The sequence below is a fragment of the Xenopus laevis genome, chromosome 6L (genome assembly GCF_017654675.1).
Source record: "Xenopus laevis strain J_2021 chromosome 6L, Xenopus_laevis_v10.1, whole genome shotgun sequence".
In the NCBI taxonomy this organism is placed as follows: domain Eukaryota; kingdom Metazoa; phylum Chordata; class Amphibia; order Anura; family Pipidae; genus Xenopus; species Xenopus laevis.
The window spans coordinates 85444956-85462166 of record NC_054381.1 but is presented as its reverse complement, the minus strand read 5'-3'; the positions used below and the strand labels follow the sequence as shown (position 1 = coordinate 85462166).

At 38.3% G+C, this 17211-nt stretch overlaps 1 protein-coding gene across 1 annotated transcript in view; it reads left to right on the top strand.

Annotated features, from left to right (window-relative positions):
• The window catches only part of LOC108718520 (cadherin-10), a 285253-nt gene that overhangs the window by 255778 nt on the left and 12264 nt on the right, over window positions 1–17211 (top strand). Inside the window, exon 10 of the mRNA XM_041566244.1 lies at window positions 13341–13462. Coding sequence (XP_041422178.1) covers window positions 13341–13462 — 122 coding nt within the window. The remainder of the gene's footprint in view (window positions 1–13340; window positions 13463–17211) is intronic.

Below are 17211 nucleotides of genomic sequence, written 5' to 3'. Positions count from 1 at the left end.
GACCTAAGATCTTCATTATACATCTTGCTGAAGCTTGAGTCTCCCGACAAAGTTTGGAAATTTCCCACTGAATCTTTGCCTTCCTTTCCTGAGTCAACCTGACTATATTGTTTGTTGTGTTTATTTCTGCTCCCAGAAATATAAGGGATTGAGCCGGTGACAACTGACTCTTGTTCTCGTTCACCAACCAGCCCATCTCCTTGAGCTTGGTCAGAGCAAGATCTCTGTTCTTCAGCGATTGCTCTCTGGATCTTGAAACTAGCAACAGGTCGTCCAGATAATGGAAAATCTCCAAGCCTGCTTGTCTTAGCCATGCAATAACCACTACGAGCACCTTCGAGAAGGTCCTGGGAGAAGTAGATAGACCGAAGGGAAGACAAGTAAACTGTAGATGAAGATCCCTCCAAGCAAATCTCAGGTACTGCTGATGCTCTACTGCTACTGGCACATGAAGATATGCATCTTTCAGATCGATCGTTATTAACCAGTCGCCACAATTGATTATTGGCCTGATGGTAGCCAAGGTTTCGATCTTGAAGGATTGGATCTTTATAAACCTGTTTAACCTCCTTAAATCCAGAATAGGTCTGAGGTCCCCCGAACTTTTCATAACAAGAAAAAGAGTAGAGTAGAAACCTCTTGTTCTTTGATGCTGCGGAACAAGTACCACCGCTCCTTTCAGCATTAACTGTTGCACATACTCCTCCATTGCTAGAATGGCTTTTGGGTCTCTTGACACTTGAGTTTGACAGAAAAAATCTTGGTATGGTTTTGAAAGAAATTCTATTCTGTATCCTCTGTAAATAATTTCTAGTACCCAGGAATCCTGAGTTATTCCTGCCCAGGCCTCCCTGAATTGTAGGAGTCTTGCACCCACTCCTAGAGTCTGGGCAGGCCTCATCTCATGCTGACTTATTCTGTAGTTTAGGAGAGCCACTGATTCTTGGCTTACGGTTCTGAAAAAAGCCGGAGTTATTTGAACGCCAGGAATGGCCACGAAAGGAATCTCTTCTTGATCTATAAGATTTAGACTCCTCCTTGCGTCGACTGAAAAATCTCTCAGATTGAGATCTCCTAAAGGTTTCCCTGAAGCGTTTATTCTGTGGCAAAAAAGAGGACTTTCCACCGGAAGACTTGGAAATAATGTCGTCCAGGGATTTACCAAAGAGGCGCCCTGCTTCATACGGGAGCTTACATAACGTATTCTTAGACGCCGTGTCTGCCTGCCAATTCCTCAGCCAAAGGGCCCTTCTGGTTGAGATAGACAAGGCTGTAGTACGGGCAACCAACTTTGTTGCATCTATAGCTGCCTCTAAAGAGAAACTAGCAGCCATCTTCAGTTCAGCTAAACTCTCTCTAAATGAGTCTCTAGAAGCTCTAGACTCCATTGCATCTTCCAAATTCTCTATCCAAATAGTCATGGCTTTAGCAACAGAAATCTGAGCTACTGCAGGTCTGTAAAGTGCTCCAATGGCAAGAAAAAGCCTTCTCAAATCTGTTTCCATCCGACGATCCATCGGATGCTTAAGAGAGGACACATCGTCAAAGTGCGGTTCTTTTGGAAAGACGTGCCACTGGGGCATCCACCACTGGTAAAGCATCCCAATCTTTTACCACTTTCTCTGGGAAGGGATGGATCTTAGAAAATTTAGATTCAGTAGGAACCCTCTTAGCTGTCTTCAGCCATTCAGCTTCAATCAGGTTCTTAATCTCCTGATGTAACGGAAAAGCAGCCTTCTTCCTCTTGTTAATAAGAACTGCTGAGGTAGAAGGAACAGAGTCCTGTATGGATAAGACTTGTTTAATTGATTTAATCAAAGGAGATATTAACTTATGATCAAACCCATAAGAATCGCCCTCCTCATCATCATCGGAAGATGAATAAATCTCCCTTTCATCTGCAATTGAGGAAGTAGAACTATAGTTATCTCCATCTCTACTGGTAGAAGGCTTGTCCCTTTTAGAACCTGTCGCTTGCTTAACACCCTCTGTCACTGCATGCTTAATCCATGCTAAAATGTCCTTAGAAGATGATTCCTCTCTCACTGAGTCCTGTAACTCCACAACAGGAAAAGGAGGCGCATCCCCTTTCGTACAGGGTGTCTCAGAAAAAGTAGGAGCAAGAAACTGCACAATACAGCTTTTACAAAACTTTTTCTCCTTAAGAGCAGGCTCATAGCAAGTGAGACAAGATCTCTGAGGTGTTAGGGGATCAGAATCTTCAGGGGTCTGTGACATACTACGGAAAAAACACAAGCAAAATACACATAAGTACCAACCACAAGACTCGATGCCTGATAAACTGCTCTCTTTCCTTTTTTTTTTTTTTTTTACCTTGCAGAGGATGGCCGTGAACACGACTGGCGCAGGCAGGCCGGACAGAAGACTCGCCAGCAAGCAACGTTTGAAATTTTAAAACAAACGCCGGCGCATGAATGACATCACAGAATGCGTCGTTGCAAACGAGTCGCTAGGTAGCGAATAGCCTAGAAACCAATCGGGCCGAAAAGGCAGGGAAATTCCCTCAGGCAGCCCGATATGAAGAACTTCCACCAAGGGACCTACACCGAGACACTCCTCAGGAGGCTGAGCGGTGTGGCATCGGGTGAGGAGAGAAAGAGAGCGAAGAACTCCCCAGCCGGTAAGAACACTTGCTTCACGCTGACAGAAGGAAAAAGACATGGAGCATAGGGGGAGGAGGCATTTATAGTGTCGGTATTTTTTCTTCCTTCTGTCTTATCATCGCTGAGAGGGAATACCCAGAAGTTTTGAGATGCTACGGAGGGAATGGCCAGGAAAGTAAGTCAAAGGGAGATGCCCTTATCCCAATTGGAAATTATTATTGTTTGAGCTCGATTAAGCTTGATAATCAGATAAATTTGGGGTTTTCTGGCAAAACCCACAAAAAATCTATCAATTTGTAAAAATAGTAAAAAAAAAAGTACTATTCGGGTTTTCACTCAATTTATAGTTTGTTTGCCCTATCTGATTTATTAGATATATTAATATTATTCTATTATTATAATAAATAAAGCAAAATCAGAGATGGGAGTTTTGTCAAGCTTTTTTGATTTATTGGGAGTTTAGTAAATAACCCCCTAAGAAACATAATTTTTTAAATTTTATTTGGATTGGATTCAGGACTGGTTTTAGGTTTTAGTAGTTTATTCTTTATTTTTGCTTCAATCGGGAATATAGGTATTTGGTTCTACTAGGATTCCAACCACTACACAAGGAAAGCAGCTAGCAAGTTCTCTCATTATCTTTCACCTGCATTTTCCCTCTCATCTTATCAGTCTTATTGATCAGCCTACCACAGCCAACTACGTCCCTGCATCGCTTCCTGGCCTGAGCATTAATGTAGTTTTGCTTGAGTACTGTGGCTTGTCCCTAGCTCTAGCTTTTCCATTCCATTAACTTTGCCAAGTTCCTGCTCCAGTCCTGTTCCTGCTCCTGTCTGTTCCTGGCTCTACACCCACTCTGTCCTACATCTGACTTTCAGTTATGCCTTGGTTCAGTTCTGCCCGCACTCCAGTCTGTTCAGCTTGCTCCCAAACAGTCCTGTTTCTTAAGTAACCACCCACCAGATCCATGCATTTGGATTTTCTCTTAAATCCCTGACAATAGGTTCTTCATATCACAGGTGCCTTGCCTAAAGAATACTAACCATTATATTTTAACTACAACAAGAATACAATACAAAGTAAATTTACTGCCTTTTTTTTAAAAAAAATGTACCTCCGTAGTTTAATATACAGTGTGCTGTGCTAAGATGTTATAGCAGTACTTGAAAAAAGATGATCATTGAGTTAGAATTTAGGCCAATTAAAGTTAGCAAGTAATATTAATTATTTATAAACCAGCTGATTAATGAGAGAGGGTCTATTTTTATGTTTTAGTGAATTTAGCACATCCTGTTCTTTCTAGTGCAGGTCTGTATTGGTTAAACCACAGTTGTTCAGCCTGAAAATAAAATGTAATCTGTGTAGTGAGATGTAAAACTTTTTAAACAAATGTGTAGTGTGACATACACTCTTAATTAGACAACCAAAATATTTAATCAAGGTGCACCTGCATGGAAGCAAAGTAATGATTAGCAAGACAGCATGCATTACTTTCCCCAATTACTTCTGCACACCTATACATGCCCCCATTCTGTTCATACACAGAGACATAATTCAGCATAAAAGCTTTATAACAACACAAAAAAAAAGCCTATAGGCTTTTCCAAATAATAAACAGGGTAAAGTTGTGTTCACTACTAATTTTTAAAAACATTAAACCAGGGTGCAATGAGGTTGTGACCAGACAATTCATACAGACAAATACAAGAAGTCTTCTGCACTCAACCCATTAACAATATATTGTATTGGGATTGTTTGTCCATATATTGCAATATATTTAAGCTGGCTAACTTAGCCAAAGTCATCCCTGGTATGGCCAGTCCTACACCAACTTGCATCTGATTTATTAAGAATTCTGTTGCTTCATTACATATTTTACACAGGGACTAAGTTTTACCTGCAACTTACTTGCCGATTTCAAGGTTAAAACTCCCAAACTTGGTTGCCATTTTATTGACCACCAGTGGGATCACCAGACTATAGCTGGAAAGGGTGGTAGCTACAACATGGAGCTGGCCACGGCTGCTGTATAAACTAACAATGTTAGGTTTTGCTCACCACTAATTTTTAAAAACATGAGACGGGAGTGCAATGAGATTGTGACCACAAAATGAATACAGACAAATACAAGATGTCCTCTGCACTCAATCCATTAACAATATTAATATTGACAATTATGATAGACATTGAGATATTTTGTGCCTTAAGCTACCAAAAATGCCTTACCCTTTAAACAAACAGGGATTGTTTGTTTATATATTGCAATATATTTACGCTGGCCAACTACGTCAAAGTCATCGAAAATGTCTCAATGCCTTAAATATATTGTTAATGGGTTGAGTGCAGAAGACTATTTGTATTTTTCCAAATAAAGCCCACTTAACCTGCATTTAGACTTAATAAAGATTTTTAATAAAGAAAAATATTTTATTTTAAAATACTTGTACCGCTACTTATAGGAGGATGCTGACTGGTCAAAGTCATAACCAGGAAATTAGATACTTGAAGGAAACTGACTGGAGGGAGCAGATAAAATTACTGCAAACTATAGTCATCAACAAATAAGCTGCACAATGCTGAAATGTCAGTACTAGCAACATTATTTATTTTTACTGCTTGAAACATGTGTAAATAAATATTATAAAGTTTACCAGCAAACATTCAAATGAAGATAGCCCATTATATCTAACTTTTTTTTTTAAATAAAATTTGTTATTGTTTTCACACGATCTGTACTACAGAAATAAAAAGGAGAATAATTGTATGTCAGCATTTCACAATAATATACAGCATAACATTATAATATGTCCACATGTAAAACCACTTTTGGATGCCCTGCTATTCCACAACATCTATCTGGATGGAAGGGAGAGGTGGTTATGATTGAATACATTGCCATGTCTTACACATTCCTCTGATATAGCTAACAACCCTCCAAATGGGATGCATCTGGTCAGTCACGTAGGAAAGCAATTTTAACAGTGCTGACATTAGTTGGCAATAGTGAAACCAGTGAATATCGCTAGATTTCAATAGCTAATATCCAGTGAAAATATAACAGAAAGGATAGAGAAGATTAGAAAAGGAGAAGAAGGTTAGAAGGGAGAGAATGGGGAATGGGAGAAGAGAAGAACTGTCTAGGATTCTTCTCATGAGATTCAGTACACATCCGCTAACGAAAGCATACCATTTACCCGAGCAAGTACAGCCGAAGTCCGGGAGAGAAAGCTAATGGGCAGGAATAGGCTGGCTCTCAATATATCAGTAAAGTGACTTACAAAGGGTCACGACATGGCATGCTCACCTTTGCTGAATCTGGCATCAGGTTTGGCTGAGCTGCAGGTAGTGGTCAGAAATTAGATATTGGGTCCAATAGAACCATTTTTTAATTTAATTCCTCGTTTCCTTCTCTGATTTGGAATACAAACAATTCTCCGATTCAGCGCTTCTAATAAAATTTACGCAGTCAATCAATTACAAGGCACAGGGATTTTAACTCTCTCAGGGAACTTGTAAACACCCTTGGCGTTGCTCACCATTTAAGGCTAGTGGCCCGGGTGCTAATAGCCCCGGACCCTTCACTGAAGTTCTACAGAAACGTACGTCCCATCAGACTCCCCATCAAAAAACATCAAGTTACTAGTAGGTAAAGTATATTTGCAGAGTCTTACCCTGTCCACGTGGTGACCCAGGTGCAGCCGCCCGAGTCTGTCACAGAGGAGACGTTTTCACAGCACACTAGATTTTGTGGCAGCGCACACCAGCATCAGAAGGAATTGCCCACACAAGGTTATGGTTAAAAAGGTATAACTTTATTTTCACATCCGATCAAACTTCACATGCTTCTCTGATTTGGGTCTCAATTGCTCAAATCTATAGACCTCCACCACTTTATTACACCAGTCTTTGATTTCTGGAGGATCGATTTGTTTCCACTTTAGTGGGATTAATGCCTTAGCATTGTCCAATAATATAGGTGTTAATGATTTTTTGTATGTAGAACATGAGAGTTGCGTATTATGGAGTAAGGCTACCAGGGGATCCTTTTTGATATCCGTCCCGGTGATCTCTAATATGACGTTTCGTATAGCGTCCCAAAAGGGTTTTAAGATGGGGCAACTCCAAAATATATGTAACAGAGTTCCCTGGTTGACCTTACATCTCCAACATAGAGGCAAGACCTCATGTAAATTTTCACTAGTTTAGTGGGGTATTTATACCATTTTGTGTATAATTTATAATTAAGTTCCTGCAGTTTGGTACAGGGAGATGAAGTGTGCATTAGCTGAGTGATTTTGTCCCAAGTGTCCATTGGTATTGTGGTGGCTAAATCATTTCCCCATTTTGATTTAAAATAGAGAGCTGGGCGTGGAGAAAGCTCTGTGATAGTCCTATAAAGGAGGGAGATCGCTTTCGGTGGAGCCTTCTCTTTTGCCCAAACCTGCTGTATTGCTGTAGGTTCTTGTCGTTGCATGTGCACTGGGAATATTGAGGTGATAAAGTGCCTGATCTGGCGGTATTTTAACCTATCCAGGTCTGAAATGTCTTGATTAGGAATTAGTTCTTCTATCTGTTTTAGTTGGTTCCCGGTGTAGAAAAAGCTGGCCCCTGAGTGTAGCTGTCTCTTCCATCCTTAATAATTATCTAAATTTAGACCGGGAGTGAATGTGGGATTGCCAAAAACTGGGGTGTGTAACGGAGGTGCAATAGCCCATTTACCCAATTTGACCAGTCCATCCCAAGTTTCTAACGTATATCTTAGCTTGTGGTCTGTTTTATCCTTGTATACTCTGTGAGAGTGCGGTATCCATAAGCTTGGCCATAGTTGTGTTACCATGGAATCTTGCTCTATCCTGGTCCAGAGTTTAGTCCGTCTATGGAAGGACCAGTCCAAACACCTGGTCAGGGCAGCAGCTTTATGATATTTAACCCAATTGGGGAGTCCTAGGCCTCCGTGTTTTTTATCTGCTGAGAGCTTTTTAGGGCAATTCTAGGGTTTTTATTCATCCAAACGTATTTACTAGTGATACTATTCAGAGTTCTAAACAGTGATTTGGGGGGGAGGATATGGAATTGTTTGGGATAGGTTTAAAAAGCGAGGGAGGATATTCATCTTCAGGACGCTTATTCTACCTATCCAAGAGAAAGCAGGCTTAGACCATTTTTGTAAATCTCGGGAGATAGCTTGTAGTAGGTCCTTATAGTTGTGTTCCGTTGTTTGTTTGGGATCAGGGAAAATCTTTATTCTTAAGTATGTGAAGTGAGAACTAGTGGGTTTAATTGGGAAATTTCATAGGATAGCCGTGTAATCAGCGTGCTGGTGGGAAATGTTAAAAGCCACGGATTTTGATAGGTTAATCTTAAAATTCCTAAATTTGTTTTAAGTTTGGAACTCTGTTAGTAAGTTAAGCAGGGAGATCCTAGGATTTTTGACAAAGAATAAGAATTGTCTGCGTATGCAGCTATTTTATGCTACCTGGAGCCGATTTGAAATCCGTTTATGTCTGGGTTCGCCCTAACTTTATTGAGAAGAGTTTCTAAGGTAAGTATAAAGAGTAGGGGTGAGAGCGGGCAGCCCTGTCGTGTGCCATTTCACCTCCAGCCTGGCTTCTATTTTGCTGGTCGCCTCTCCTATAGCACGCAGCTCTGTTTTAATGTACGCTATATCTGCTCTTTGCGATTCTGTGAGTGTCTTCGACATTGCACGTAGGTCTTCTTTAGTTGGGAGAGAGGAAAGAATCGCCCGCAGATCAGAGGGGACTGAGGCCGAGCTGAAGCCGGAGCATGCTGATCCGGTAGGACTGGGGCTTCTGTTGGCTGCCCACACCATCTTGGAACTACGTGCTTCTGCACGGTTGCTAGATCTCCTACCCAGAAAGGGAGACATTGTGCTTTGAGCACTGTGAGTGCTGGTTTGGGAGGATTGCTCACCCTTCTTGTGATGTTTCCCCATTTCTTGGGAGTTTCCGCAGGCTATGAGGTGCTGTGTCAGGCTTTGCAGATGGCTGGGGTTGGGAGCACAGACAAAGTGCGTCCTCTCAGCACACCATTACGCCACGCCCCCCATTATATCTAACTTTTAAATCTAATTATGGAAAACACTAAATCTATTACTTAGCAAATGCAACCTATTCAACTAAATGGTTTATTGTGAGATCAAAAAAGCAGATTAATATACACACAAGCTGTCCATTGATACTACAGGAAATTCAAACAGAGCAAAACTGGGGAAACATGTAAAAAATATTTATAATCAGTCACAAACCCAGTGGAGACTTTGCAATATCTTGAAAAACACCAAATAAATTAGAACATAAAACATACATCTTGCAAACTATTTTAGCTATGTATTATACATCAAATCCAAGCGACAAGCAATACTATTGTTCATCAGATGAGTCTAGAAAAAATCTGAATGCAAAAAACTTGATTGAGTTGAAAACAAACTGCAATTTATCTAGTTTATAGGCTAAAAAACCTTGAATTTATGAAGTTTTTGAGGGCAAACCAGTCTAAAACACTCGAAAATCATAAAGGCAAAAAACATCTTCAAATGGTTAAAGGGAACTCTGCCATTGACTTTTAGATTAATTTGACAGGTTTTAGCTTGAGTATTTTTGGATTTGGACTATTACCAGCTTCAGGTCATAATATGTCTCGGAAAAAAAAAAAAATTATGAAAAATTGAGATTTTTTGTGAAACTAACCTTGAAAAACTAACATTTTTTGAGAAAACACAACTGGACCTTTTAAATCTAAGTTAAATATCTGTGTGCTGTTCATTCTACAGTATCACTAAATGTAAGAAGGATTATCCATGTCTATCACAAACAAAAGATTACTGTTAATATTCTTTAATCACATGCAACTTACCATCTGTTATCTGGCTGTATGACATACATGTCTCAGCTTTAGGATGCTGTATGATTAGATACTAGCCTGAAATCCTACAATAAAGGTAGGGTATTCGTTTGTAGATTATTATCTACAGCCTAGCCATAACAGTAGCATACTAACCCTAGATATAGTGACTGATAAATTGCTAAAGCTGAATCATCAGTTTAGGAGAATTTAAGTAATATACGTTCCTTTTCTCTGCCTCTTCCTCCCACACTTTCTTATTTTCGCTCTAGAAATCCTCTCTATTTTTACATTAGTTCCCTCATTTAAGATATTGAAAAGTAAATACTTCTGTACAGCAAGAACGTAATTGCAGTATATAAGTTTCACCATTAACTACACTCCATTCCTGTGAGTTATTACAATTATTACCGTATATACTCGTGTATAAGCCGACCCGCGTATAAGCCGAGGTACCTAATTTTACCTATGAAAACCAGAAAAACTTATTGACTCGCGTATAAGCCTAGACACAACTATGTTATATATGTTGCTCTTTCTTCACGGCTGGGATGCCTCACTACAACATGCAGGAGCCGTGAATGAGCTGGTGGAAGTCATAGCTGGACAACAGATGGAGGGCTGCAGGTTTGACATCCCTGATTTATATCAATGCACCTTCCACCATTAAGATGGGAGCCCAATGCATAGTTCTAGGGTCCCTCTAACTGTGGTCCTTACACTACTGGGGGTTTGCTGAGGTGACCTTTGATCCCAGCCTGCAGAAGCCAAGTGGGTTTGCCTTATTATACGGAACACATTTTAGGACATCATGCGCCTACCGTAATTGACGCATGCGTTGTCCTATGCCTTCTCCATAGCGCATCGTTGGCCTTTGTAGTCACGCCTGCTCCAAATGCGCAGTCACACCAGATGACACTTGCGCTGTTGCTCTTCGCGGCTGGGAGGGGGATTCATCGCTACAAGGCAGCTGACCCGCGTATAAGCCGAGGTAGGATTTTCAAGCACATTTTGGGTGCTGAAAATCTCGGCTTATACGCGAGTATATACGGTATTGAAATAAATTGTTCAGAGGTCTTAAAGCATAAGTTATGTTATATGTGTTTGTGTACTGTATGTGTACGAACATTCACCAGTCATTTTCTAATGGGCTTGTTTACATGTTTACGTATACATTGGTAGGTAGACATATGTTCTATAAAAATAAACTTTTCATTTAGAGTGTAGGGTCAACTTATAAGTAGACAAAATGCTTTTCCAATCATCTTTAAAATATCACACTACTCATTTTTTTAAAGGGGTTCTAGATGCAAAAAATTACACTCACTGTGTATATTATTTATGTAATAATAAAAAATGTTTGCACAATGTAACCTAAAAAAATCAGTACCATTTTCAAGTACTAAAGGTTCATATTTCTCTGCATTTCCTGCAATTCTACTAACCCTAAGGCTAGGGCCGGAACTAGGGGTAGGCAGAGTAGGCACGTGCCTAGGGCGCAAAGCTTAATTTTATTAGATAAAGGCAATCATATAGGCTAAAGGCTATTTAAATAAATAAGGGGACTGAGTCAAAAGAGTTAATCTAAATAAATTCCCTTTTAAAGTAGAAATAAGCATGTATAGTCAGCAGAAGCTGAGCTACAACTTTGTTGTTCAATATGGTAAAATGTCACAGGGATAAATCAATAGCATACACCACTGCGTTTCTGGAATCTGTTCTATTGATTTAATAACATGGACCACCAAAAGGCTTTTATAAAGCTACTAATAGCAGACTGTAAGTTAAAGATTTTTTTTAAAAAAAATAATTACTTGCATATACATTGATAATACATGTTTAGGCACAGTCTGCATAAAACTAATCTATCTTGTTGATATGTACGTAGGTAAACTAAACTTTTCCATGATTTGATTCTGTTTGGAATTAAAACAGTATGGTTCAGATTATGTTATTTTGCAATGCTGACTTTCCAACCTCTCTGACTTTGCATCAATGGAATTGAAAATATATGAGAGATTATAAAATATCACTCCATTGTTGAGCACAACTAAGTACAGGAAGCTGTAAATTACTTTGTCGCAGATTTAGCACAAAGCCAAGACTGCTGGATAATTGAGTACACTTCCGTACAAGTGCAATGCATATCCAGCTAAATGATACCATCAGAATTGCATTTTCAAATAAGCACAGTGTATATCTTTGGGCAGTAAGTAAGTAAGCATTTTAATCATTATTGAAAATGAAGCTTGCCAAGATGGCTCTATATCTGATTTAGGATTCAAAGCCATTTTCCCATCTTAATGGTAATTTTCATACTTGGATTTCACCAGCATCCATCCATAAACTTCACTTTCTAAAATTAAATGTAAATGCATTTGAATTTGCATGGTTGTCATGTGAGATGTTTTTTTTCCAGTATGAAAAGATATATAGTCATTTTGATTGCTCTGTCTATGAATTAGTTCTTCATTTCTGGAAATATAAGCTACAACTCCATTCACATTCTACACACTGTATGGATTACAACACAGAATTAATTTTCAGATATGTATTTGAAATCCTTAAATAGTTCAGACTATGTGAGGCTCAAGTAGATCAACGATAAAAGGCTGCATGGCCTGAAACGTTGCTGTGATACCCTAAAGCACTAATAAAGGCTTTTTAATAAGAAAAATATTGTGTGGTTCCAGACGGTTCCCATTTGTGATATCAGTGGAAATTGGCCTCTAAATAACTACCCCTATAAAGAAGCGAAAATCATTGTGCTGACTGCTTGTTTACTAGACTCAACTAGATCAATGAGATACACAAAGAGTGTTTCCTGTTATCAGAGTTACTTTATGAAGGCCTTACAACCTATAGCTGTTGTGTCATTATTGCAGGTTGAAAAGCAAGCTCTCTACTACTACAGTTACGCACAATTAAATAATTATAAAATAAATGTAGTTGCTGTAATTAAATATGTGGCAGGATGGCTTAGTGGTTAAAGCTGGTGCCTTACAGTGCTCGGGTTCTGAATTTGATTTGGACATGGTCATTATCTGCTTTCAGGTATATGCAATTATTTTTATCCATGGCTTGTTAAACCTCCCTCACTTCATGCGTGAGGGAGGTACAACAGACAGGAGAGAGCAGAGGTGATAGTAATTGGATGGATGGAGGAGAGCGAGCTTGAATGGATGGATAGGTAGAGGCAGAAGAGGTGAGATGGGCAGACAGGAGCAGAGGTGAACTCACAGGCTACAAAATAAGGGATTAAATGGGTGGCAGAGACCAAAAGTAAACATATGGGCCAAAGGGAGAAGATGGAATGGATGAGTGGGTGGGATAAAGGAGGAAGAGTTTCTCTGGGGGGAAGCACTGGTGGAATGTTGGGCTGCAGAAAGTAGAGGGAAACCAATACTAGAAGATGACAAGAGGGAACTCGGGGATGTTAATGTTGATAACTTGTACTTAACCTTAATGTAGAGTTATAAATTATACTGTATAATGTACCCCCACAAACATTTTCAAAACTATTAGTAGTCAATTCAAAGGCATGTGACCTATATACACCCATCCAACATTTGGCCTCTTTGTTTTTATATGTTCATGTAACTCCTCTGCGACTTTAAATATCTTTATGAATGGCTATAAATACATGTATTTAGTACTAGAGAAATGCGTACATTGTACATTCTATGCATTTGTACATTGTTAGTACTCTATATTGAGTAATTTTTTTAATTTCTTAAAATTACTAATTTTCATTGAATGCAGACATACATGTCAGTTTAAATGAATAGTTGCGCAGATTACCAGAAACAACCAAATATATCATCATCATGACCCTACTATTGTTTTCTTTTTCAGATAACCCGAAGCAAACAACTCGGGCTACTGTTTTCATAGAGATCTTGGATATCAATGACAATGCCCCAGAATTTGCAATGTTCTATGACACATTTGTGTGTGAAAATGCAAGAGCTGGACAGGTATAAATTAATTCATGAAAAATTAAGAAAAAAAAATGTAATTGTCAAAGTAAAACAATTGCCTTAACCCTCATTAATATGTCATCATGAGCAGGGTTAGTGATATCCTTCTAACAATGTAGTACTTATGGTTTTGGGTTTAGGGTCATAAGGTTATGCTACAGAAAAAACAGGTAGCAACCCAGTTTCCCCATAGCACAATTAAACTCACTCATGGGAAATTCATGTTTAAATTAGATTTAATATGATATAGAGTGGCATATTTTAAGCAACTTTTTGCTTGGTTTTCATTGTTTATTTTGCATTATTTTTCACATTATTAGCTTTTCCGTTCTGCTTTTTTCTAACCTTTCTAAAAAAATTATTTACCCTGGCAACTAAAAAAGCATATAGATGGTAGGGGATTGGTGTGGTCTTTTAGGTCCTCTCCTATTCACTTCCATTCTTATTTACTGCTGTTTGTTACTATGGATAATTAATCTTAACCAGATAGCAGTAGAAAATCCCAAACCTGAGAGCTGCACAGTAATATATGTAAACAAACATGCACTTGTTTGTCCTTGAAAGCAACAGGCTGAATGATGGCATAATAGCCTTATACTATACACGAGCCATACATTCATTGTAGCTAAGAACAGTTATTAGTTGGTTGCTAACACCTGTTTTAAAATAAAATTACAAAACCACGTCTATGATCTTTTCTGAAGCTGCCACACTATTCTACCTTTAAAGGACATGTAAACCCCACACAAAAAATTAATCAGTGAACAACCTCTTTGAAATCTTTAAAAACTATAGTTAAAAGGTCAATAGTAAGGTTGCAGCATCCACTTATTCACTTAGGATTCCTTCTCATCCTCAAACCCACTTGGTCAATACAAGCAGGACTTTTAATCAAAGTAAGTTGTGCCTGTGTAAGCCTGCATTCTTGATTGCATTAACTTTGCACATGTGCTGCATGCAGATGTACATCACTGATGTTGTGTCAAAGGGAAAATGGCTGCCAGGTGAAAGCTGCTATTTGTTTTAGGAAAATGTGATACTGGCAAACAGACAGGATTTATGAAGTAGAAATTATGTAGTTTACATGGGGAGATGTCCCCATCTAATATACATGGTAGGAAAATGTAGGTTTTACATATCCTTCAAAGAACTAGCACTAACAATTTATAAGGGGCTATTTACAAAGTGTTACTGCAGCTAATGTTGCACAAAGATGGCTCCATCATTGCTTGAAAAAATGTTAGTTCCTTATTTCATGTAAAGCTTCTCCTTGCACTTTTACATAGTTGCTCTTATTGTGCTGGTTCCATGCCACCTCCTCTTGAGAATCACAAGCAGAGCATTTATTGACACATGGGAAACCCTGGAGCTACTGCGCCACAGTGACTTTCTTCAATTGATGCAGCAAGCTTTAAGAGTTGATCCCAGGAAAGTTATTGAGATATAATGTACAAGATGGTAGCATGCAGACACTTAAAGGAGGAAAGCCATCCTGCCTAACATTTTGCACCCCCAAGTGCAGGATGACTTTCCTTCTCCTTTAAGAAAATATATTTTTTTATTTTATTTTAAAACTTGTATTTAAATCTGGACATTATTATTATTTCTTTATGTTTCCTGATGATTGAAAGTTTCCAGTCCAGAAGCTCTGCTTTCTGGCTCTAGTCACTGCTTATTCACTATTAACCATGTTCACAATCTATACACAATCATAATCTTGTCTGTCTGTTTTCTATGAAATGACAGGCTTTTAGCTATGATACTGTGGTCCTCTGCTGCTAAATTCCTTGTGTTGGACAGAATGCAGACTGTGTTACTATATATTTCCCCTTCATATAAACACAATGTGAAGTTGGTTAAAACATTGCAGTACTGTAGAATTTACAAGGGCTTTCTACAGTACGGTTTTGGTTATCCTAACTTTTGGGGTTAGGATGTTACATTTTGCACTTGTGCTCTTAAATATTTCTATTACAAATGAAACATTAAGGGGCACTTTTACTTTGCTCGAGTGAAGGAATGGAATAAAAAAAATGTGTTTCTTTTGGCTACTTCGACCTTCGACTACGACTTTGATTCAAACTTAAAATCATTTGAATATTCAACCATTCGATAGTCGAAGTACTGTCTCTTTAAAAAAAACTTTGACCCCCTACTTCGCCACCTAAAACCTACCGAGGTGCAATTTTAGCCTATGGGGAAGGTCCCCATAGGCTTTCCTATGTTTTTTTGGTCGTAGAAAAATCGTTCGATCGATGGATTAAAATCTTTAAACGTTCGATTTTTCGTTTGATCGTTCGATCGAACTAATTGTGGTAATCCTTCGGCTTCGATATTCGAAGTTGAAGGATTTACATTCGGCAGTCGAATATCGAGGGTTAGTTAACCCTCGATATTCTACCATATGTAAATCTGCCCCTAAAACAGTCAATAATTTTTCAGTTGTATAAAAAGCTTTAGCTAGTTATAGATGAGGGAAATAATATTAGCTTCTTCAGCAAAATGTTATCTTATTACTAGGGATGCACCAAATCAACTATGTTGGATTCGGCCGAACCCCCGAATCCTTTGAGAAAGATTTGGCCAAATACCGAACCGAATCTAAAACTTAATTTGCATATGAAAATTAGGGTTTGGGAAGGGAAAAACATTTTTTACTTCCTTGTTTTGTGGCAAAAAGTCACGCGATTTCCCTCCCCTTCCCTAATTTGCATATGTAAATTAGGATTCGGATTAGGTTCGGGCCGGCAGAAGGATTCTGCCAAATCTTGCTGAGAAAGGCCGAATCCTGGCCGAATCCCAAACCGAATCATGGATTCGGTGCATCCCTACTTATTACTCATGTAGGCATGCTACTGCATGTAGCTGCATTTTCTTTAGATGTATTGTTGCAGTTCCAGTGTACTTTAATAAAAGGGATTTATTGTGCCCCATCACATGCACAGAAAACATAATTTTAGGAATAGTATACACATTATTAGCACAATCTTTTTTAATAAATGATATAATGTTATAACAATAAAGAGTGAAAAATATAAGCATAAAAATAATAGAATCCAATTAAGTTGACATTGCTAGGAGAAAAATATATGAACTGTATTATTGTATAAAATTGCATTATGGCGGTCTTCCATCTGCAGTATATTATAACAACTGGTTGCATATTACATCCTATATTTTCATATTAAATCTAGTGGTCATCTTAATGTCTTGGTTCAAGGTTGAGTTACCTTTAAGCAGTATTTGTCAAAAAAATATTTTCAAGGTCCCTGTCCCTCTAACTGTCAATCATATTAATAGTCTGACTGAGCAAAGTCTTTACTAAATAATTCATTAGTAATTATATTTTGAGATCCACTTTTAATTATATACTGTATATTTACACATGTATGTATGCATGTATATATACAGTGTATACAGTATGCATGTATATACTGTATATATACAATACACACAGTTCCTTTTCAAACAGGCTTTTATGTTCCTCTCTATGCCTAGAATTAAAATCTGTGTCTTTGTTGCCTGCACATCCCTATGAATGAAACCTTACTGAACAAGTTCAAACGCTGATGTGATAGCACAGTGTGGTTTTTTTCCTTCTCATTTAGGTTGCTAGTACACCATTACCTAAATTATCCTGTGTATGCACAACAAATCTTTGTATTGATGTAATATCATGGGCATGGTTATTATGTTTTTGGCTACAGAAAATTATATTATTGATAGGTTGTGTATTAAATACAGTA